The sequence below is a fragment of the Schistocerca nitens genome, chromosome 10 (genome assembly GCF_023898315.1).
Source record: "Schistocerca nitens isolate TAMUIC-IGC-003100 chromosome 10, iqSchNite1.1, whole genome shotgun sequence".
NCBI classification, from domain to species: Eukaryota; Metazoa; Arthropoda; class Insecta; order Orthoptera; family Acrididae; genus Schistocerca; species Schistocerca nitens.
Genome location: NC_064623.1, coordinates 48796366 through 48820846, shown reverse-complemented (window position 1 = coordinate 48820846; position 24481 = coordinate 48796366). Strand labels below are relative to the sequence as shown.

At 38.0% G+C, this 24481-nt stretch overlaps 1 protein-coding gene across 1 annotated transcript; it reads right to left on the bottom strand.

Annotated features, from left to right (window-relative positions):
* On the bottom strand, positions 1-23045 carry LOC126210564 (uncharacterized). Its single transcript, XM_049939829.1, has 8 exons — positions 22927-23045; positions 20531-20652; positions 16867-16989; positions 10079-10151; positions 9920-9996; positions 9109-9259; positions 4744-4902; positions 1-196 (listed from the first exon to the last, which is right to left on the bottom strand). The coding sequence occupies exons 1-7, from the start codon at positions 22943-22945 to the stop codon at positions 4829-4831; spliced, it is 639 nt and encodes a 212-aa protein (XP_049795786.1). The 5' UTR covers positions 22946-23045; the 3' UTR covers positions 1-196; positions 4744-4828.
* Between the last annotated feature and the right edge of the window lie 1436 nt (positions 23046-24481).

Sequence of the window (24481 nt, the reverse complement as noted above, 5' to 3'; positions counted from 1 at the left end):
CTAGGATGAAGATATGAGGAGCGATATTGTGGTTGTTGGCACAGCTCAGTTAGTTGATTTCCAGTTTCAAAATGTGTATGTCCATCCGTATAACTGAGGTTCTCCCCTTCAACATTATTTTACATCTGCAATGTTTGATCTTGAGTCTGAAGTGGGATTTGTTAGTAGTGGCAGCAACTTGGAGCAGTGGTATTTTCTGAAAAATAAACAAACAGATGAAAATTCTGATAAGAAACAACAAAACTATGGATTTTAAGCAGATGCTATTTATAATAAACTTTGTCAGGTACCAAAAATAACTGACATCAGTACAAACTATATCACCTGGAATGGTCATCTCTTACACATATATGAGACATTTTGGAGAAGTATATGTTATAGTGTAATGTAAATGACTTAATACATATGTTATTAAATTCAACAACTGTAATGCTCTTAACACAACCCCAGCAAGACTAAACCTGAGATACTAAACATCACCTTGGCAGTTGCTCATTTATGTCTTGGAATTCTTTTATTCCTTACAGCTAAGACATGAAAGTTTTTTTATTAATAATCCATGCATCCAGTTTTCTGTACTGTAGTACAGTTTGTTTGTAATCTCCACTTCTAATGAAAACAATGAGAAATTTATAAACTATGCGCCACCAGGAAATTTATGAAGTATGTGCCACTGCAACAACTCAGCAAGCTGTGCATGATGGGTGACTAAAAAGCCATAAAAACTAAAAGATATGTTTGTAAAAAGTTGCCACTCACCATATAGCAGAGATGCTGAGTCACAGATAGGCACAACAAAAAGACTGTCACAAATAAAGCTTTTGGCCTGTAAGGCATTCGTCAAAAATAAATGACACTCTCTCTCTCTCTCTCTCTATGCAGTCTCAGGCAGCTGTAGCCACACTGCCACAGTTGTCTGAAACTGCAGTCACGTGTGTGTGTGTGGGAGGGGGGGGGGGGGGGAGGGGTCGTCTACTTTTGACGAAGGCGTTACTGGCTAAAAGCTTTATTTGTGACACTATGTTGCCTTTTCATAATATTTTTACATTCCATCCTGGATTTTTCATTCTTTGTAAAAAGTTGTCAATATATAAAGATAAAAATACCTTAAAATCTACAGCAAAATTAAGTGTTAGTAAGTCTATTCTGAAAGTATTTCCCTGAAGCGTAGCCACATATGGAAGTGAAACATGTGAGATTAACAGTACCTATAAGAATAGGAAATTTTGAGATGTGATGCCAAAGAAAAATGTTAAAGATTAAGTGGGTAGACTGGATATGTAATGAAGAGGAACAGGATAAAATAGGAGAGAGAGAAGTAATACATGGTTCAACTTAACTGCTAGAAGGAAAATGCTGATAGGACATATCCCAAGAACAGGATAAAATAGGAGAGAGAGAAATAATATACGGTTCAACTTAACTGCTAGAAGGAAAATGTTGATAAGACACATCCCAAGATAGCACAGAATAGTTAGTAGTTCATGATTTTGTTCATGGCTGTTGTTCAACACCTGCAGAATATTTCAACAAACATAAAAAGTCAGTCGTCAACTGCACAAGAAAACCTTTGTTTGGTTCACTTTACCAGGTTCAGTAGTTGAAACTGTCATCTTTAGAGGTGAAATACGCTAAAATAATTGGTAAACCAACGTCAAAATAAACACTGCACAGTAGTGGCCTGTGCTACAGAGTCAGTAAAAACAGAGTGACATCTCTAAAAATATATGATATGTGTGATGAAAGGCAAACAATTGAATGTCATATTTCACATCATACATAGTATGCATGAGAAAAGTCAACCACCAAACTGCACACTTCATTGTTGGTCCTACACAATAGATCAGGTAACGTTCTCCAGGTATTTGCCAAACCCAAACTGATGGCTGACTTTTCTCATGCATACTATTTACAATGTGAAATCTGACATTTAATTGTTTGCCGCTTCTCGCACGTATCATATATTTTTAGAGATCTCACTGTGTTTTATTGACTCTACAGCAAAGGAAACTACCGGCTGATTCTTATTTTGACATTGGCTTCCCAGCGATTTGACCCTATTTCACTACTGAAGATGTAATTTTAAACTGTATAAACCGGTAAAATGAACCCAATTAAGGTTTTCTTGTGCAGCTACCGACTGACTTTTTATCTTCATTGAGATAGTTAATAGCACTAAAGGGAAGTTAGGAGGATAAAACTTTTAAAGTGAGACAAAGGCTTGTCTATAGCAACATCTCCAAGCAGAAAGACACTATCTGAGCAAAACAATCCGAACACCTATTTTATGCATGAATGTACGGATGCATTGAACCAGGGATCTATAAACAACAGAGGGGCTTTGTCCTGCCATAGCCCTCAGTGGTTCTCAACCCCACAACAGGTCACAGCAGTCCACCCACCCCACTGCCAACCCACACTGAACCCAGGGTTATTGTGCAGTCCGGTCCGCATAACAGGCGAGTGTGACCCCAAATGTTTGTGTGGTAGAATAATTATGGTGTATGCGTACATGGAAATGGTGTTTGTGCAACAATTGCTGACACAGTATAACTGAACCGGAATAATGGGAATCAGCCCACACTTGCCAAGTTAGATGGAAAACCACCTTTAAACCATCCACAGGCTGACCAGCACACCAGACCTCGACACCAATCCATCAGGCAGATTCATGCCAGGGACCGGTACACCTTCTCGCTCGGGAAGTGGCGCATTAGACTGTGCGGCTAGCGAAGTGGACCGAACACCTATTAGTTGAAATTAATAAGGCACATGTCTATTCTTCACCTTTATCATGGCTTGAACTCTGCTGGGACACACTGAACTAGGTGTCTGTGGAAGGAATGGCAGCCCACTTTTCCTCAAGACCTGAAACCAAAGGTAATAATGTTGGACACTGGGATCTAGAATGAAGGTGTTCCATAGGGTTCATGTCAGGACCTCGGGCACATCAACCCATTTCAGAAATGTTATTGTCCACAAACCACTGCGTCAAAGCTCCTGTTTTGTGACAAGATGCACTGTCGTACCGATACAATCAGTCTTCATCGCTGAACTCTTCCTCTGCTGAATGTAGTACACACTGCTGTAAAATATGTTCATATCCTTCCGTATTTTGTGTTTTCTAGAGCACAATAATGGGCAGCATCCTTAACCAGAAGAAACACTTCCATACTGTAATAATACCTCCTCCACACTTCACTGTTGGTTCTAAACATGACAGCAGTTAACGTTCTCCAGGCATTTGCCAAACCCAAACCCTTCCATCGGGTTGCCACAGTGTGTATTGTGATTCATCACTCCCGATCACTCACTTCCAGTCATCCACTGTTCAGTGGTGTCACCACTTCAATCATCGCTTAGCAATGACTACAAAAATATGTCACTGCTCAACCACCCCCTCTTGTGTCAGCTACTCCAGGAGTCAGTGCTGAAACACACCATGGAGGAGCTAAGCTGCGATGCCCAGTGGCAGGAACCTGTCTGTACAAAATACTGGAAGAACTCTCTCTTTCTAGAATGAAAACAAAGTTAACTTAACATCTCTTGATTCCTGTGCACCTTGTGCCTCCTACATACAAGTACTGTACTCTGTATTACTATTTGCAAAATGAAGGCCAAGTATTGTCTTCTTACTACTACGTACTGATGCTTTCGAAAACTGCAACCGAACTGTGCCTACCAGCAATGGGCAGCTGGTTAAATCAGTGTTGACAAGGAGCACTGAAGTCTGTCTTACCAGAGGTGTGGTGCTGTCCACTCTTTCCACTGACATGCAGGTCAGCACCTTCTTGATGCCATTTCATGGCAATGGGCTGGCCGATGTGCAGTTGATGCTACAGGAATGCACACTCCCTATGCACAGTTGTGTGCTAGATGGCCCGCAGGTAGTAATTGGGAACTCAAAGAGTGATTCCTTCCACCGATTTCGTGTATTTTCACAACCGTCCTCCATAAAACTGGACGGTCCCCGCCCGTCACTATACGTCATCTTCCTGGTCTTGGGTCAGCTGTTGTTGGTTCGTCATGTTTCCACTTTACAATCTCACCACCAACATTCAGCTTGAGCAGCTTTAGGAGGGTTGAAATCCATCAGTTGACATCCAATGACTCGGCCATATTTGAAGTCAATGACTCTTGACTAACCCTGTGCTGTTACTACTTCTGTACTGACAACACAATACACCCCCCCCCCCCTCTCCCACCTGCTTTTATACTGATGGGTCTGCTTTAGTCAATTATGCACTATGTAGCGGTGTCCAGATACTTTTCCCATATGGTTGACACTGTAGTAGTTATGCAAAAATTGAGAAACTTAAAACAGGACAGATTTAACTAACAGAGCTGCATCAAATCTGTCTTTGGACTGAAGAAAGCATCAACACTGTAAGCTACCATTGTCAAATTAATAATGGAAGGGGTAAAGGTAACCATTCTCATTATAGTTGATGTTTTGAGTGATAGACAAGCACAAAAATCGGATTTCCAAACTAAACTGACACTGTGACACTTGTGCAGTAAATAGATTTTGTTTCTTTTATATACTTAACAAAGCAGTGGAACATAAGAGCCATCTTTGAGTTTTAATGAACAGCGTTATTTTAACAATTTTTGGTCTTTAATAACTGGACTTTTTTGCTGACTTCATCGACCATTTTTTGTATTGAAATACCCTATTTATTATGCTAACTAAAGTGAAAAACTACCAGTTACACGTATCAGAGATGAAAATGATACTAATACCTTATGCCTGGTCTTTTGGCAATACTTATGCACCATTTGCAAAATTCACTCTAGTGGTGCAACTTTTACTGACGTTTGTGAAGAACTATGCACGAGTTACGTACACAATTCTTACTTTTGGTTTCTTTGTCATTGAACGGCTCAGAACCCAACTAGGATCTGCAACACAAAAACAATAATGCATAGGACTATTTACATAGCAACAGCACACACAACAGCTGGATTTCACAAAAGTTAGTACTAGAAATATTGCCACAATTTTAGCTGTGTTACTCATGATGGTGCATTCACCCTGTTTTCTGTTTCACAAATGTTGTTCCTGCTCTCTGTTAATTTCATTGCTGCTATGGGCTTGTGACAATTCAGTGGAGGGACAAAGATAATAAAGATGAAGTGAGGAAAGTTTGATGTGGGGACAAATTTGGAAGCACTGTGAAGAACATGGCAGAGGGTATTTCTCATTGTACCACTTCATTGCTCCTTCCTGTCCAATTTTAGTATGCAGTATGGGAATAATGAGTGCTTGAATGCTTCTCTGTTGTCATCATGATAGCTACAGGAGCAGCAAGCAGTAAGTTTTAGTATCCAGTGATTATAATTGAAGTGCATCTATTCATGGAGGTCCAGTATGGGCTGTAATTATAGTATAGCGAAACTTGGTAGACACACTAACCCATTAATGTGGAACCAATTTATGCTGGAAAATGAATTAGTTCCAATTTTGATCACCAGGTTCAAATCTGGCACTTTACACTGTATAATGAAATGACACCTACGCTGTCATTTGACAAGCCATAAAATGAGTTATCAGTATGGCTACCAAGAAGTTAGACCTTGTGCTGTTAGTGAATCTTTTTTTATGGGAATGACAGCATTTACAGTGCTACATTGAGAAAATATTGCTAACTGAAAGCTCTGAGGAGAAGCCTGATGTCACTGAATGGTTTAAAGAAGAAATTAATATCATTGGAAAATCCAGGTGAGCTTGGAGTGGCACCTGGAAGAGGAAAGATTCCTATCTTGATGGACATTATTGATGAGGTTGCCGTTGCTGTAACTGACCATTCAGCATGTGCCATGGGTACTGCTGGTGCTCATAAAGTGTCATGAGAATTATCCATCCATGGCCAACAGTACAGAAAGTTTTGTGGTCTACATTACACTGGTATGCATACAAGATCCAGATGGTGGAGCAACTGAAACCTCATGATCCACAGCAACATTCTGGATCTCCTCTTCAGATTCTGGCACAGATTGAAGTTGGTGACATGTAGTTGGGCAATATTCTGTGGAGTGACAAGCCACATTTTACACTACAGGGTGCAGTGAATACACACAACTGCCAAATTATGGGTACTGTTTAGCCACTTGTTGTGCACAAAGAGCCACAGTACACCTGGATGACCTATCAAGTGTACCACAACATCTGCACATTATCAAGACCATCTCATACAACATGTCATTCTCACTTTCGAAGAGCGCAACTGTGAGGAAACCATCGTTATCATTCACCTTGCATCACTCACCCAGTGAAAAATATGTGACAAAGCACATTTGACACACAGAGCCCTTTCATGAATCTGTTATCTCCAGAGGTGTTCCAGATGCATGTCCTGCATGATCATCTGATCTGAACCAGTGTGAATTTTGGCTCTGGGGTGTCTAAAAGGTATCTCACAACAACTACTTTTGTTTCCTCTCAGCTGGGATATAGTGGGCACAAGCATTAGTTTGATTGCAGTTTTTAAACATCAATAATTTATGTAGAATAATATTTGCATGAGTAACACACTTTGAAATATTAAGTATTTTAAAATTTGTGACTAGTAAAACTCAATAGAATGAAATTCCAATGCTAGGCTAAAAACACAGAATTTCCTGAGATTTTACAAGATTCCTGAAATTCCCTAATTTTTCCAGGTAAGATGTAATTTCCTTAGAATTCCATGTTTTCCAGGTATTCCAAAAGAATAGATACAATGAGATTCTTTTTGCCAGCAATAAATAGCAGCCAAGGCTGCTGTTTTAAGGAAATATTGTGCAATTAACAAAACGTGTTCAGGCAGTAGGCCAGAGAGTCATATCTTAATTCTTGAATCTTTCTAAGCAGATTTCTATGGGCTAATTTGCTTCAGGTTTTTCACCATTTCCATGACACTCTCCCTTTGGTTAAACAAACCTGTGACCATTCATGTACCATCTATGTAGGCATTCAATATTCTTTGTTAGTCCATTTGGTACAGGTTCCACCCACCTGAGCAATATTCTAGCAATATCTTCATTCTCTAATGTAATAATAGCTGACCATTCCTCACACATTTCACATAAATGTACAGATCTGTGTTCCCTGTGCCTACAAGCTGGACTTTTTCATCCCTTCCTCCTGTTCATGTGCTTTTGACATGCTGACACATTTTGCAGGAAGTGTTCCAGATCATGGAGTAACAAAAATCCAGCACCCAGAATATGAAGGGGAACTTGCTCATTACTTTGGGCCAATGAGAACTGAATGAAGGATATGTGGGTAGTAATGAACAGTGTTGTATATTCCCAGATAGGACCCCCAATATGCAAGTCCTACGGATGGATAGATAACTATTGATAAGGTGTGGTTTGTTATTTGCTGAGACATCTTTCATTGTTACCAAGACAAAGCTACAGTATATAGAGTTGCTGCACCACTTGAAGTAAGGATGATCATGCACAATGGTCAATTTCTATTCCATTACTTTAAGGTCATCATTAGGTTTACTGTATCGCCGCAGGCAAGGAAGCCTACTCTTACAAGGAATGACTATGTATCCATCCATTTTGTGTGTGTTATTTGCAGTGTGCATAGAGAAAATGTATCACTAAGTGGCAGAAGCAGAATACAAATACAAAGGCATAAATTTGCTAGTTTTCAGAACCAAAGACTCATTCTTCTGGAATAATAAATGGAATATAGCATTATTCTGAAAAAGGCATAATGCTTTATGGAGATAAAAAATAACATCAAACAAGGATAAATTCAGTTCATCAGTAAAACAGTGCTAGGTTGAGGACTGTTTTTATCCTGAGAGAGACCTCAAGGAAAACAGTATTGTACCATCCTCTGATGGAATATATGTAAAATGTAATCAATAATTATGTGATATTATTTCTTGATGAATTTTTTTCGATGAAAGAAATGTCTGTAGCACTTACAGGCTCATTCAGTGTCTATACTAGATTTACAAGACTCTTACACAAATAAATAAATCCATTTTTCCTTCACATACCATCCCAATAAGCCTCCCTTACTGTGGTACTTGGGGGATTTTCCTGTTCCAGTAAGTCATGCCTCTTTTCCTACAGTATCTTCCTGACACCTGTCAGAAAGAACACTGTGATCTAAAACTATGCCCTTGGTTCCGAAAACTAGCAAATTTGTTTTTCTATGCATTTTCTTTTGCTATTATTTAATGATTAAATTATTTTATCAGAATTTTAAATATTTTCATTTCATTGATCACTGCTATTTTTTTGTGTGGAAATTATACTTTTTGTCCTGAGACAAAATAAATGAAACTTTAAAGATCTGCTGATCTCTGTTTTAATTTTCAGCCCTCTCAAACAAATCATCATGCCACTATTTACTATTTCAAGATAGAAAGAAACGTGGCAGGTAAAACGAGAGTAAGACCCATAAAGAATAGGCATAATACACTCATTCATCCTATTCTACAGATCCCATAATAAAGGAGAACCTGCTTATTCTTCAGCCACCTGTTTATAATGTTAGACTAATGACAGCACATACACATGATTCTAAGCATACCATTTTCCCATGCTTTACATGCAGTTGGAACAGGAAGAAATCCTCATAACTTCATTTGTATTCCTTCCATGTCCAGCAGAAGGAGAGAGAAGAGAGTTGCAGTACCTTATGAGTTTGTGAGAGCACAAAATACTATTCAGAAGGGTGGAAGGAGGAATCACTTCAGTTGGTTACTAAAGTGTAGAGTTACATACTTCTGATTGTGGATTGTGACCCAAAAACTGTTGGAAAATAACAACATATCACTTTACTTTCGTGTGTGTCTACTGGCAGTATTAAGCTTTTGCACACTGAAGGCAACTAGAAGTTCTGTCTCATATTTATAAATAATTCTTTAAAATATGACAAAAAATAAATAAAAGCACAGCTCTCAAGTACCTACTAATGTAAAAGTTTTTACTATCAGATAAACAAAAACATTAAAAAACATGCTTCAGCTGAAACAGGGGATGTAACCCAAGAACATAATGCAACCTTCACCATTAGACACTTAGTTTAATTTCACTTCGAGAGTCAAGTAGTGTCTAGAACTTTACGACATGTCATTAACTTACGAAAATACTCACATGCTAGAGCCAAGGTAACACAAATCATGTGCAGTGCTAAGTGGGTGTCGTAAGGCTCTATGGCCACATACAACAGAAACGCCAGCACATAATAAACTACTAGCAGCGTATAATTCAATACGCTGAAGAGCTTCACCAACTCACTTTTAACCTGTCAGAGAAGGAAAGGAGAAAAAAAATCAGTATACGATGTTATTGCCTTGAGTTCCTGAAAAAGAATTATTTGAATTTCAAATATGATGTGGATTTTCTCCTAGTAATCCACCTTCAGTTAAATTAGTCTTTTAAAGCAAGCTGCCATTCATCCCACCAGATAGAAATTCTGTTGCTGTCATCCTGAAGCTCCTACAATCACTCTTTCTTATTCTCTCTGTTTTTGTGCTATGGAAGCAGTTTCCATCAAAATATAGGTTAGAACCCACACGATCCCAAGAATTAGAATAACTTTCCATTGGTTTATATGGAAAATTTTATTTAAACTTAATATTATTTAATATTTCTGAATCCACAAATATATCAGTAAAGTTACTTCCATACTCAGCAGACTTATTTTGTGTTGATCACTGATAGCTGATACTCTGTACTGGAAACTGGACCTCATGATTATACTAATATTTTGCTCAAGAGTTTCCTTACATTCACAAGTATTTATTGTTCATTTAATGACATCCTATGCATTGAAATTGGTTTGTCTCTCACTCTTAAAACACTGCATTTTTACAATATACTAATACATGAAGTAGTCATCGGCAGAGTTCATAGTAAAATACACTACACTCTGTCAAAAGAAAGAGAAAAATATTACACTTACACTCAAAAGTACAGCCAACAGCAAATTTGTAATAATCAATGAGATAATGACCACAACTTCTGTATACCATAGGTTGCCTGAAACAGAAGAAATATTGCTTCAGTTTATAGTTTATGAAACTGAGCCAGAAAGTTATCAAGGAGATGCTTTTATACTCACAAACACTCACTGGCAAACAGCGTTCCATACACTGTATATCAACACAATGCATCAAGGGAACTGTAAAGAGTGTCTGAAACAAATGATATTTTACTCATAACTAGTGTTCAACTAGCAGATTTAATCAGTGTCGAGTTTCACAAAAGGTTAAACTAAGTCAACCAAAAGTAATACATGGAAACTGAAAAAGCAGAATTATGCTTCTGATACGTCAGGCTATAAATTAGGGTTTTTTTTTTTTTTTTTTTTTTTTTTTGCTTTTTTTTTCTGCCAACATCACAGTCACAACTGTTAAGATATGAAATATATTATTTACACTCTAAGAGTGATAAAGGTGGGAGTTCAGCTCTTTAAAAGGTCTTCTCTCTGAAACACAGCAAGCTGTGACTTGTGCCTCTTACTAATATTCTACCCATACCAAGTAATTAACCTTTTTCTTTTCATTTATATTTCAACTGTGTATAACCAAACATACTGTGTTTTTGCCAAAACACTAGACATCCGATGTTTCTCATAAATTTATTATGAATATTGACACCATTCATTAGAAAAAGCTCATTCCATTCTTTTCAGTTTTCCAAAAACTAATCAACTTACAAGCTGTCTGTAAAAGTTAGCACCCATCTCAATTATCTTTACCATTTATTGGATTCCAGGATGTGTATATCTTTTGTCCCAATTTTTCTGAACGAGATACCCCCACCCCCCACTATTCAGTGAAGTCCTTAATTAAAGAACTGACTAAATTAATTTCAAATATGGCAACTTTACTTGTAAATAAGTAATCCACCACAAAGGATTATGGTGTGCTAATGAAGTTGAACTGAAAACTTTCATAATTTTCTACCTATCTCTTAGTTAAACCAAATTGTTACCTGAACCAAGAGGTTATTTACATTGTCAAATTTTCACCCTAAAGTTTTACAAACTGCAATATAATTCTCAAGATCATAAAATATCACTACGCCAGTTTAATTAATAACCCTCTGACCCAAAAATCTTCATTTACATGTGAGCTAAAACACGAGTAACATCTCTATTAGACTCTGGCCCAGCATATGTGTAGCCAACATGTATGTGTCACTCAGGTAGCAACTTGTATTAATCTTCAATTAACTTCTTTGAGGAAGTCTGTGAGTGACTTTTATTCCAGTTGTGTCTTTCTGTCAACGTCGTGGACATCAGTATGTCATGTATCTGGAAATCGGGCCTGTTAACTAACTGCATAAACTGAAACCAATGTTGTCGTATTTTGTGAGGACTCAATTGTGAAAATGTACTGCAGATACTCTGCCACTACCATACTGATAGATGGGATGTTCAAAGTGCCTGCCTGTGAACAACATTTCATGTGAAATCTGAAAGTGGTCATCATATTGCCATCAGCAATGATAAATGTGGAAACAAGTCAACACAATTCAATGCTGTACTGTGTGCATTATTGGGGAATAACCATACAACTAGTTTGCAGAAATTCTATGAGCTTCCACTGACGAGACACCAAGTGCCACAAGAAATCACAAGTGGGTACGTTGCACCTCATCCTCTCTTCAGGTGGCTCCCTTTCATACTACGGTCTGAATGATCTGAATTTCTTTTTAGCTTTCCCCAATCTAGCCTCTCCTCCCCCACGAGAAGGGAAATGTCATCACTTGTATGTTTATGTGCATCTGTCAGCAGTGCTACATATTTTGCCTCCTGAAGGTAAAGTTCTGGTCAACAACTCCACATCATATTTATTATTTTTCTTGAATGAATTTTCCTTTGATACAATGACTCTCATCTCAGTATACAGTCCAAGGAACTTCATTGCTGAATTCCAAGAAGTAAGCAAAGGTTGAGACAATTATTGAATGGAAGTGGGCACTGGACATTACAGAACAGTGCAAATGATGTCAGATATAGGAGGTATAAAAATAAAAGAAACACTTGCAAACATTGCTTACTTTCATTGTATTAAGTCATATGGAACATGCATGAAGTAACTCATCAAACTAAGTAAAAGTTTTTAGAGTGCAAAAGATAAGACTCATTTGTGCCGTAAATTCGGGAACATCATGCAGAAACCTGTTCAAGGAACTGGGTATTCTAACTACTGCTTCTCATGGGGGAAACTCCCCATTGCAGTCCCCTCAGATTTAGTGGTAAAATGGACCAGTGGATAGCTCATCAAAAACTGAATACGGTTCAAGTATGAAAACAGGAAGAAGGTTTCTAAAATGTGGAAAAAAGAAGTAAAATGGAAACAGTAAATGGTCCAACCTCAAGGTGTGCAACACAGAGAACATTGCAATAATCGTGGTTTCGTTCTTATACAGGTCTTTATTGTACTGTACCTGTGTTCACCATTTTGTTTCACTCGCTTCAGTAATTTTTCATAGGATTTTTCTCTCTTTTTTTTTTCCACATTTCTCCTGCCTTACAGATATCAAGATATTTGATTGTGTATAAGCATTGTGGTTGTTGTTGTTGTGGTCTTCAGTCCTGAGACTGGTTTGATGCAGCTCTCCATGCTACTCTATCCTGTGCAAGCTTCTTCATCTCCCAGTACCTACTGCAACCTACATCCTTCTGAATCTGCTTAGTGTATGCATCTCTTGGTCTCCCCCTACGATTTTTACCCTCCACGCTGCCCTCCAATACTAAATTGGTGATCCCTTGATGCCTCAGAACATGTCCTACCAACCGATCCCTTCTTCTGGTCAAGTTGTGCCACAAACTCCTCTTCTCCCCAATCCTATTCAGTACCTCCTCATTAGTTATGTGATCTACCCATCTAATCTTCAGCATTCTTCTGTAGCACCACATTTCGAAAGCTTCTATTCTCTTCTTGTCCAAACTATTTACCGTCCATGTTTCACTTCCATACATGGCTACGTTCCATACAAATACTTTCAGAAAAGACTTCCTGACACTTAAATCTATACTCGATGTTAACAAATTTCTCTTCTTCAGAAACGCTTTCCTTGCCATTGCCAGTCTACATTTTATATCGTCTCTACTTCGACCATCATCAGTTATTTTGCTCCCCAAATAGCAAAACTCCTTTACTACTTTAAGTGTCTCATTTCCTAATCTAATACCCTCAACATCACCCGACTTAATTCGACTACATTCCATTATCCTCGTTTTGCTTTTGTTGATGTTCATCTTATATCCTCCCTTCAAGACACCATCCATTCCGTTCAACTGCTCTTCCAAGTCCTTTGCTGTCTCTGACAGAATTACAATGTCATCGGCGAACCTCAAAGTTTTTATTTCTTCTCCATGGATTTTAATACCTACTCCGAATTTTTCTTTTGTTTCTTTTACTGCTTGCTCAATATACAGATTGAATAACATCGGGGAGAGGCTACAACCCTGTCTTACTCCCTTCCCAACCACTGCTTCCCCTTCATATCCCTCGACTCATAACTGCCATCTGGTTTCTGTACAAATTGTAAATAGCCTTTCGCTCCCTGTATTTTACCCCTGCCACCTTTAGAATTTGAAAGAGAGTATTCCAGTTAACATTGTCAAAAGCTTTCTCTAAGTCTACAAATGCTAGAAACGTAGGTTTGCCTTTCCTTAATCTTTCTTCTAAGATAAGTCGTAAGGTTAGTATTGCCTCACGTGTTCCAACATTTCTACGGAATCCAAACTGATCTTCCCCGAGGTCCGCTTCTACCAGTTTTTCCATTCGTCTGTAAAGAATTCACGTTAGTATTTTGCAGCTGTGACTTATTAAACTGATAGTTCGGTAATTTTCACATCTGTCAACACCTGCTTTCTTTGGGATTGGAATTATTATATTCTTCTTGAAGTCTGTGGGTATTTCGCCTGTCTCATACATCTTGCTCACCAGATGGTAGAGTTTTGTCAGGACTGGCTCTCCCAAGGCCGTCAGTAGTTCCAATGGAATGTTGTCTACTCCGGGGGCCTTGTTTCGACTCAGGTTTTTCAGTGCTCTGTCAAACTCTTCACGCAGTATCGTATCTCCCATTTCATCTTCATCTACATCCTCTTCCATTTCCATAATATTGTCCTCAAGTACATCGCCCTTGTATAGACCCTCTATATACTCCTTCCACCTTTCTGCTTTCCCTTCTTTGCTTAGAACTGGGTTTCCATCTGAGCTCTTGATGTTCATACAAGTGGTTCTCTTATCTCCAAAGGTATCTTTAATTTTCCTGTAGGCAGTATCTATCTTACCCCTAGTGAGATAAGCCTCTACATCCTTACATTTGTCCTCTAGCCCTCCCTGCTTAGCCATTTTGCACTTCCTGACGATCTCATTTTTGAGACGTTTGTATTCCTTTTTGCCTGCTTCATTTACTGCATTTTTATATTTTCTCCTTTCATCAATTAAATTCAATATTTCTTCTGTTACCCAAGGATTTTTATTAGCCCTCGTCTTTTTACCTACTTGATCCTCTGCTGCCTTCACTACTTCATCCCTCAAAGCTACCCATTCTTCTTCTACTGTATTTCTTTCGCCCATTCCTGTCAATTGTTCGCCTATGCTCTCCCTGAAACTCTGTACAACCTCTGGTTCTTTCAGTTTATCCAGGTCCCATCTCCTTAAATTCCCACCTTTTTGCAGTTTCTTCAGTTTTAATCTACAGGTCATAACCAATAGATTGTGGTCAGAGTCCACATCTGCCCCTGGAAATGTCTTACAATTTAAAACCTGGTTCCTAAATCTCTGTCTTACCATTATATAATCTATCTGATACCTTTTAGTATCTCCAGGGTTCTTCCATGTGGTTGCCATTGTGGTTGTATTAAAGTAATATAGTGATGCAACTTTGCTTGGGAGGAGATAGATCTCTTACTGTACACATCTTTAGTGAACTAAAAGGCCACTTCCATCTTTCTTGGCCTGAATTTAGTAACCTCACTGTCATGTCCATTCTTCTGTATTACCTAACCATGGTATTTAAATTTATTGACTCTTATACAACTGGGGGTCCTGTCATGGTCATGTAGGGTTGCTTCCCAATGGAGTCCACAGACAATGAATATCTTGATATATTTTTGACAATGAGTGCAGTCAATAACCAAGCTGTTGCTGCTGCTCATGTGTATACTGCACAGTATCCTTAAAGATGCCATCCCAATAAGAATCCTTTTCATCACTTGGAGCAATGCCTTCCTTTGGGAAACCGGTAATCTTTGTACACTAGTAATGGACAGAGGTTGTCCAAGAACCAGACATACTCCACAAAGAGAGTACATGATTCTTGAAACCAGTCACTTATCACCTTCCTGAAGTACCCATGATATTGGAAGGCAATTCCAAATATCTCACTGACTGTTTGTTAAAGTGTTGCACAATGAAGGACTGCATCCATATCATCACACATAAACTCAACACCAACAGCGAGAGGATTGCCTTTGATGAGTACAGTTTTGTGAATGGCTTTTGCACCGAAAGGGAGATAAACATTTTACGAATAACATGATATGGACTGGCAAATCTAGCTTCACTTGCAAAGGTATTTTCAACCTCCACAACAGCCATTATTGGTCAGAAAACAATCCACATTTCGCACATGAACATGGCTTTTAGGCATGCTTTGGCAAAAACCTTTGGGCTGGAATCATGGGAGAAGTGCTCTTGGGCCATTATTTATTGTCAGACAAGTTGAATGCACCCCTGTATTGTGCACTTCTTTGCCTGATGCATTAGCAGACATTCCACTTATTGTTTGGTGACACCTATGGTTTAAGCATGATAATGTATCACCACACTTTGGAATGAATATGCATAACTATTTAAATTATGGGTTTCCAGGGAAATGTATTGGTCACAGAGGTCCAAGGTTCTGGTCTCCATGTTCCCCTGATATTAATCCACTAGGTTTTTATTTACGGGGACACTTCACGGAACAAATGTATAGTGCTCCACCCATTGATGTACACGACCTAATAGCTCGAGTGCATGCCACTTCAACAGTGGTGGATGCGTGTGTGTTGTGTAGGATCTGGCAAAGTATGATCCAGCAAGTGAGTGTTTTTAAATAGAAGGTGACCATTTTGAACATGTTCTCTAAAGTTAACGTTGTTTTACATGTATGTACCAGCTCTGTGAAGATAAGCCTGGATGTCAAACCTAGTGAAAGGAATTATTGCAAGTAGTGTAATGTGCACTCCATTATAGCCTACCTATTGTGTTTTTTGTACTTCACGGGATACTAAATATGTTACTGTATCCACTATTATTTTCTATTGGTTTTATTTTTGTTACTGATGAAAACAAAGTGCTTGTTTATGCCTGTAAGAAGTTCATTTTATGTCTTAATGTTTAAATAAAGGTAACAATAACAGAAGGAAATATACAATATGCCACATTGAGATGGTGTAAATGAGATACAATTTGATGCTTTAACTGAAGAAGGAGGAAAAAAATGGTGCAAACGCAATTCTTAAGATTGACGAGTCTGCATACCTGTTCCCCACGGCACTGCCTCATCTCATTCAGCTCATGGGACATCTCTGGTAGAAAGCAGAGTTCATGCTACCTGTTGTTGGCCATGCTGCTCGCAGTTACTGCATTGCCAGAGCCTCGTTTTTTAAAATTGTCTTTCTACTAAACTTATTGGTGGGATTAGGTCTTACTAGATATATTTTGTCTTGAATTTTGGCGAGGAATCACATGTCAACTGCTAACTGTGGCATTTTTTCTTCACTTTACATATTAACAGGGCCTAGTTGCTGTTATTTCATTTTTTGAAAGAATTAGCACATTTGATAGAATGAACATATGTTTTGGTTGTTGAACCAAGAATAAAAGATAAGTTACTTACAGCAAAGCTTAATGCATATGCCCACGGTGAAGCATCAGTGAAGCAATGTATTAATTCCCATAGTCTTTGTCGCATAAGAGCAGCAGGATCTTCCATTTTCTTCTTCAAAGTTCTGTTGTATGACTGTAAAAAAAGAAACACCTTTACATCTACCAGCAGTACAGCAAAGAACAGGTAATTAATGTATGCTTATCTCTTCATTAAATATGGCAAGTACTGTTCTGACAAAATGTTGTTAATTTATGAATAAATGAGACAACTTACTTTTGCTTTGGGCAAATCCTGTCAATGAGCTAGATTTCGAATACATATGGGAGCGCACACACACACACACACACACACACACACACACACACACACACACACACACACACCCTTCAGCTCATTAAAGGATTCGTCCAAAAGCTGATTTTATTGTCTCTGTCGATGAGCTCAGCCAGCTCTTCTCTTCTACATTCATAGTTCAAATAGTTAACAAATTTGGGAAAAAAAGAAAAGATTTCTTGTATTCAAAATCCAAACATTGTTGTCATTCATGACTTGAGAACTTCATTACAGTATTTAAAGATACACAGTTGTTTTTACTATGCTTTCAGACTGTCTGCATAGATTGTCAATTATTTCTAAGAATGATTCTAGAAAAAGCTTTGCTCTGAGGTAGATGAAAAATAATACATATGTTAAAGGAATCTGTTTGGAAAATATTACCCACGCAAAAGGTGCTGTGAACAGTAACTGTCACAGCTGCTGTTTACAGACAAACTATCATCCTATGAGCAAAAAAAACTCCAGAGTCAAGATAGGAAAATTCTCTGTAGTTGCCAGCGATTCATCCTGATTAAAAACAGATTCTGCAAGCTGCATGTGCAGTCACATCACAAATTTTCCAGCATTTTGGATTCACTATTTTTATGAACTTTGAATTTATCAACAGATCTTTCACATATGTACTTTCATTTTGTGTAATGTGTGATGATTCTGACAGGACAAAGAGATGTAAATGAAAGACAGGGAAATAAGTAGCAAATTGTTATGCTACAGGGTGGCTATAATTAAACTTTCACTGCTTGATTCAGTTTAGACTGAGAACTATTTACTGTATGGGCAGGCAACCTTAAAGGAATGGTGTTCAGACTGTGTGTTGCAGGATTTGCAATGTTAGTAGTGTTCATGTCATGATTTGATGTTAGGTGCTGGTAATGATATGATGGCGCAGGCCTCATACACAAACCTCAGTGTGCATTACAGTTGAAGACTGTAAACTTTTGTCTGGACACGAATAGTAGTGCTTTGCCCATAAAGCTGTTTTATCAGAACAACAGCAATAGTGCTGCTGGTCTTCATGAATAATGATGCATTAAAGGAATGTGCAGAGGTCCTCTTTCCACACCAGGGTTCAAGAATGATACAGAAGTTCAAATTAACTGGCAGTTTGGGAATTGCTCCTCTCGGGAGAGGCCTCTGGTCAACTGCGCCACACCTTGTTAAGGAAGTTACTGTTGCCATGGCTAAGAATCTGGACACAACGTGTGATCTTCAAACAGTGCACGAGCTGCGTGGCAACAGCTGACCGTTCTATGGTCCACAATTCGAAAAGTGCTGTGAACAATTGTGAAACAGTGTCTCAAGTGCAGTTCCAGGCTGTTGTGGATGCTGGTGGTCATTACGTTAAACAACAATTGCAGCCTGGAATGTAAACATGGTACGCAGTTAACAGATTTTACCCCTCTCGTGTGGAAACTAAAATGTGTTTCTTTCCATGGTTTATTCATTATTTCTCTTCTCCATGTCCTTACAAATGTTTCCAGTAAGTTTCACTGCCCTGCGACCACTTGTTTGTCATGGAGACATTTCAAGTAATGAAAGTTTAATTATAACCACCCTGTATAAGTAGAATAATATAATTAAGTGATTCATGGCTAACATTTTGTCTTAATCACAACTTATTACAGAATCTAGTGGTAAATGCAGGGAGGAAGAAGCTTTCATGTTGGACAGGAGATATGCATTGTTGGCTCTGTCACTAGGAGCAATGGCTAAGACAATGAAAGGTCTGTGTTGAGCCCCTGTTGCTCACATAAAAAGTTCTCGTCTGACTCCAGTGATAAGTTATCCACATTTGATCACATTTGCATCATATTTTGCTCACTGTAGATACCACGGATGCCCTGCAATGTAAATGAAGTGTTGTACAAAAAAAAACAGGGTAAGGAATGAAGCCAGAAAATTAATGAGGAAAATAAATTCAATGGATAATAGGAATGGGAAAAACTGACTATTTACAACAGATACCAGCATTTTAGTTATTCATAACAGTTTTTTTGTATTTGGTTGGTCCTGGTTAAAAGAGCAAAAAAAAAAAAAATCAATTAGCCACAGCAGCAGTGTTAAAACTTTTTATTTAAAAAAACTGTTTTTTAAGGACTAATTTTTATTCATGGAATTTGCATTGGTTTGAAACATCGTGTTGTTATAGAAAATGGGAAAAGTGATCAGTGCTATTTTAATAACAATGCTGACAGAAACAAGTAACAGACACATGGCATAAAAACTGTTAAAGCATTACTGAGACAATAATGTTGCTGTTGCCATGTGTCGTGGCTTAAATTACACATGTACATGCAGTGTGCAAGAGTTGCGCCTGCCTGGTCTATACAGCAGTTTCTCGCTGTGGTCACAGGACATCTGCTGTATTGCAGATTGGCACCAACCCTAGTCTGGAAATTTATGAAGTGATGTAGCAATGAAGTACAATCCTTAACTTCCTTTAAAAGATTGAATGGCGATTTGTCTGCCACTTCTATGAAATAATAAGAGGAAGGAAATATGATAACAGTAATAAATTAAAAACTTGACAACAGTTCATTCATAGTAAACAATAAAAATATAAAGTAACTAATCTGCTGCCTGTATCCACTTATATACCTTTATCCACTTGTAGCCCCTGAAAACAGACAAGATAACTCAAAAAATAGTTCAGCCTCAGTTTTCACCATTTTGCAATGACTGATCATAATGCCCAAATAGTGGTATGATCCCCAATTACAACATGGATTCTGAACACAGTTACAAAAAATTAGCATCAGTAGGAAAACAATGGTGATTTTCTGTAGTATTCAACCGCTTGCCACTTTTCAAGAAAAGTGGCAAACAGTGGACAGACTAAATTTTCTTTTATTTGTGTATTTCATTTAATATTTTGAGTCTATGTATCTTAAAACTGAGTCAAAAGTTTTCGATATTTGTTCCATTTCTGTGTTTTTTTACAGAAAGTAAAAGAAATAAAAAATACTGAAAACTGGTTTATTTTAGAAACTGGTTGTTTTGAGCAGTTTTAACAGTTAGGCTAAACTGGTATGGAAGAAAACTGATATAATCAAAATCTGATTGTTTCATTGATAATTCCCATCCATAATGGATGGAAAGGAAGCAGTTAGAGTAGTATGACTGTATGAGATGTATTAATGGTGACAGAATAGCTCAGAAAGTGTGGGCATGGAGACTCAGGAAGTGGAAAAGAGGTAGGCATACAAAGGACTGGAATGTGTAAACAGCAGAAGCAATGCAGGAAAGACAGCTGACTGCAGATACTTGGGTAGATAAAGAGGCATGAAGATTTGACTGCACTATATGCTGTAAAACATTGTGTAATATATATAAATACCTGTGCTTCCACGTCTATACAAATATTGTCTTTAAGTGGTGCAGTATCCTCACAAATATACTCCTTAGATGGTTCCAAGTTCATATCATTATTCCCCTGGAAGTTCATACCGTGCACGGGAACTAGAAGGGAACAGATGGCATCACTAAATTAAGTTAGTGTTATTACCACACATTATATAACACTCATACAAAATTTAGTAACTACTTTGTAGAAAACAGAATTACTGTCCATAAACTGAACATAAGCTGTAACAAAACTTTGGGGAACAGATCTGCATTTGAGATGGAATCATCGAGGATCTTTCCAGCTGTCTTTGTTCAGCAACTTTTGGCCTGAGTAACGCTGTTGATATTAGTAATTAAAATGGTCCTGATTTCCCCATGTGCCTATCACCTCTTTGGTCCCTTAAAAAAAGCCTCGAAGAATTGAAGATTCCCGTCAGATGAGAATGTGCAACAGGTAGCTATGGACTTCTTCATGCAGCAGCACACGGTGCTTCACCAAATGGATATCGTCAACATGATGTATCAGCGGGATCACTGTCTCAATACTAATGATGATTTTGCCTTATTCGCATACCAGTTCTGAACTGTGTGACATTCAAATGGGAATTTTTTGATCGCCCCTTGTATTACAACCTCCACGTATCGCTCCCATAGGAATTGCGAAGATGAGAGCAGACAGCATGTACAGAAGCGTTTCAGTAATCATTCTTCCTGCAATCCATATATGAATGGAGCAGGAAGATATCCTAATAATTGGTCCAATAGAACATATCCTCTGCCATGATCTTCACAGTGGTTTGCAAAGTGTAGATGCAGATACAACCCCGTATTATGATTAGATGACTGAGCTCTACCATAAGTTTCATAGTAGTTGCAATGCTCTTCATTAGTTAATGTGATGACTTACTCAGTTCACAATTTTTCTTCAATTGCATTGCATGCACGAACAAAAGTATGACTGAAGTCATTCATATTTTCACTTTCAAGTAATGAAATCATCTTGGGTCTCATCAGTTAAGGATACAACCACCTTTCTTTTCTCAATGTACTTTATGGGTAAAATGTTCTTTGATTAGCCACATTCTTACATTGAAATATATTAACTGTTTCAGTACTGAAGGAAAGTAACTTTCAGTCTGCAAGCGAAAAGGGCCTAGTGACAATTCAATTAGTTTCCACAATACTAAATATATATACATAAAATACAGCCTTATAACTGGCCATCAGTTAGCTACACAAACATCTTAAGTGTTACATCTGCTGAAGAACACACCATATTGTAAACAGTTTCCTTCCAAGTCTTTGTTGGCACACACGGCCAATGAAATGGTCGTGTACAGGAGCAAGGTAAAACTTCACTTCATGTCCCCTGTTGGTACAGAAAAATGAAATTTTCCTCTGGAGAGTGTTAAGACGCAAATTCTTAAAGCTTTGTTTTAAAACACGAACCAACAATTGATAACTGCTGTGTGGAATGTGTCTTCGGCAGAATGATGTAGGGGCAATGAAACTGATTTATAACCGCTACGTGACGTTTCCAGTGATTAAATCTGGGAAACAGCACAGTTTCTGTTGGTCTGGCAGTAAATACTGTAGTCTCTCTCGTTTTTATTGGAATAAAGATTCAAAAATTCATCCGGCGAGCAGGGCGGATCCCTTAAAAAAAAAAAAATCCACTTGCGTCTAGTAGCTAACGGTGTATTTGGAGTATTGACTTATTCTGATATGTTACAACGAACATTCCAAGGAATGTGGCTGCTATACCCGAATGGGCAATAAGGCACTTTCTTTAATGTAATGCCATTCACTCTCGGTCTTCCCAGTGATGCAATGCGCGCAAGAACAAAATGGTTGGGTTAATGGCAAGCGCGCGAACGGTGCAATAAGCTCGATTGCAGATACCACTGATTATTCAACAATAAAATTTACAACCTTACGATTTGAAGACATCCGCAGGTTTCAGTATCAGAGAAAGGTTAAGAAACGCAGAGAAACAAACACAGATGTACGCGCTCTTAACGAGTGCTAAGGCACAGTAATTTTACTTGTAATGTCCAGCGCAACTTTTTAAGAATTTTGTGCATTGTGATTCGGACGAAAAATAATCGGAAAAGCAGAGACAAAAAAGAATTGGTAGTCAGTGATTACAAAATGCCAAAAGCTGTTTGAAACTGCGGTTCGCGGTAGGTAATGTACGATGCACAACTACCGCTCATATTTCTAGTACGGCGGCTAAAACTTAGAATATTTCTTATCGGTAGCAATCCGATCCCCGCCCGGTAACGTGAATCCTTAATTAAAACAGATTCTGAAATTTCTAACAGTAGCGGTACAGCCTTTTCTTTAACTGCGTTTAAAAAGACATTATCATGTCTTTACTTTACTCACCTGGTGCTGCGGAAGACATACGACTTAATTTTCCTCTTCTTAGACACAGAGACGAGTACTCTGAAGCTGAGATAATGCCTTCTACACCTCAAGCGACCTAGTCAGCCACTACGTGTCCGTCACGAATGCGGAGTGAATCGAATGCGCCGCAAAGCACCTTGGGTGGAGTTTCGATGTAGCTATAATCCCATTGGCTATCAAAAGCGCTTTGTTACTTGCCAGCCAATGAGAAACTTATATGGATGACAATCTGATACTGTCGGAAAATGAGCTTGGTGCGCGGATTATATCAAAATACTCAGTATTTTATATTTAAAAAAGCTTTCGGATTAATTTATTGTAAATGAAAAAACGAAAAATATAACAATTAGTAAAGCTAACTTCAAACCAAAGCTTGATTTGAAAAACGTGTTGAACTGGGCGTGGTCCTGTTGTGTTTCGTAAGCTCTCACCTTTCTTCGACCTTTGAACCACCGTAATATTGGCTTCGTACCACTTTTCGAAATATATATCACTACACTTTGGCATTCTCATTGTGAAAAGGATAATTAAAATGCTTTTCTACTGGCTTAAAGATTGAGTAAACCAACGTTTACATTCTCGTTGGCCTTAAGTGTAATCCGAAAGCTTAGAAAGTTTAATTCTGTTTTGTAGGATCAATTTTCTACCCTAACTCGCAATATTTCGTAATATACCTGTAAAGAAAATGCTGAAAAAAAATCAACCGCAGACCAATTCGCTGCAGAGGTACACGCATTTTTTCTAAAAACTAAAGATAATGTCAAGTGGTTTACATTTTAACAAATGCTCCCAATGTGACGCAACCGAAAAATAGAGTGGGCGGATATTCTTTGTAGAACTGTGTTATTGCCTTTAAAGTTGTAAATCTACCGTTTTAAGAAATTATGTTGCTTTTATTATTAAAACATATAAACAGATTCACAGAAACTGATATATCGCATAGAATTCTAAAATATTACTTTTAACATAGAGAACACACTCATCAGAATAAATTTATGATTGTATTCAGAACATAGAAAAAAAGAGGACGAAGTGCTCCACAAGTCATGTTTTCAACATTTTACGTAGGAATTTTTTTGTGTTTTTAAAATATTTTTGACGTGAGGAGAATGCCCCCATGCAATCTGATCATATGACATATATGACTGGAATAGCCCAAACTATATGACACCGTGGGTTAATCCAAGCTCACTAAATCCCTTAGCTTCAAAATGAGATATGACATCTGAAATATTTTTTCACATACGCAATTGATCTGTACCTCTCAGCGGAATTTGGAGTCAATGTAAATAGCTAAAAGTTTTGTTGACTTATTTTCTATTTCATTGGACATTCCCAATAGGAGCTGTTGGGTTTTACATGATTACACCAGAGTTTATTAGTTGCAAACCAGTCCAAGGCTGTATCAAGAGCTTCTTTTGTTATCTTATTCAGATCTGAGATGCTCCAATGTGTGATAAGTAGCATTGCATCACCTGCATAATATACGGCAGAGTGAGCTATGTCATTTGGGCAAATCATTGGCTGGTACATC

Coding starts and splice junctions, on each gene's coding strand:
- LOC126210564 (XM_049939829.1), bottom strand. Junction 10,152..16,866: donor CATATGCATTAAGCTTTGCT/GTAAGTAACTTA, acceptor CATTTGTTTCAG/ACACTCTTTACAGTTCCCTT. Junction 9,997..10,078: donor CTGTTTGCCAGTGAGTGTTT/GTGAGTATAAAA, acceptor CTTCTGTTTCAG/GCAACCTATGGTATACAGAA.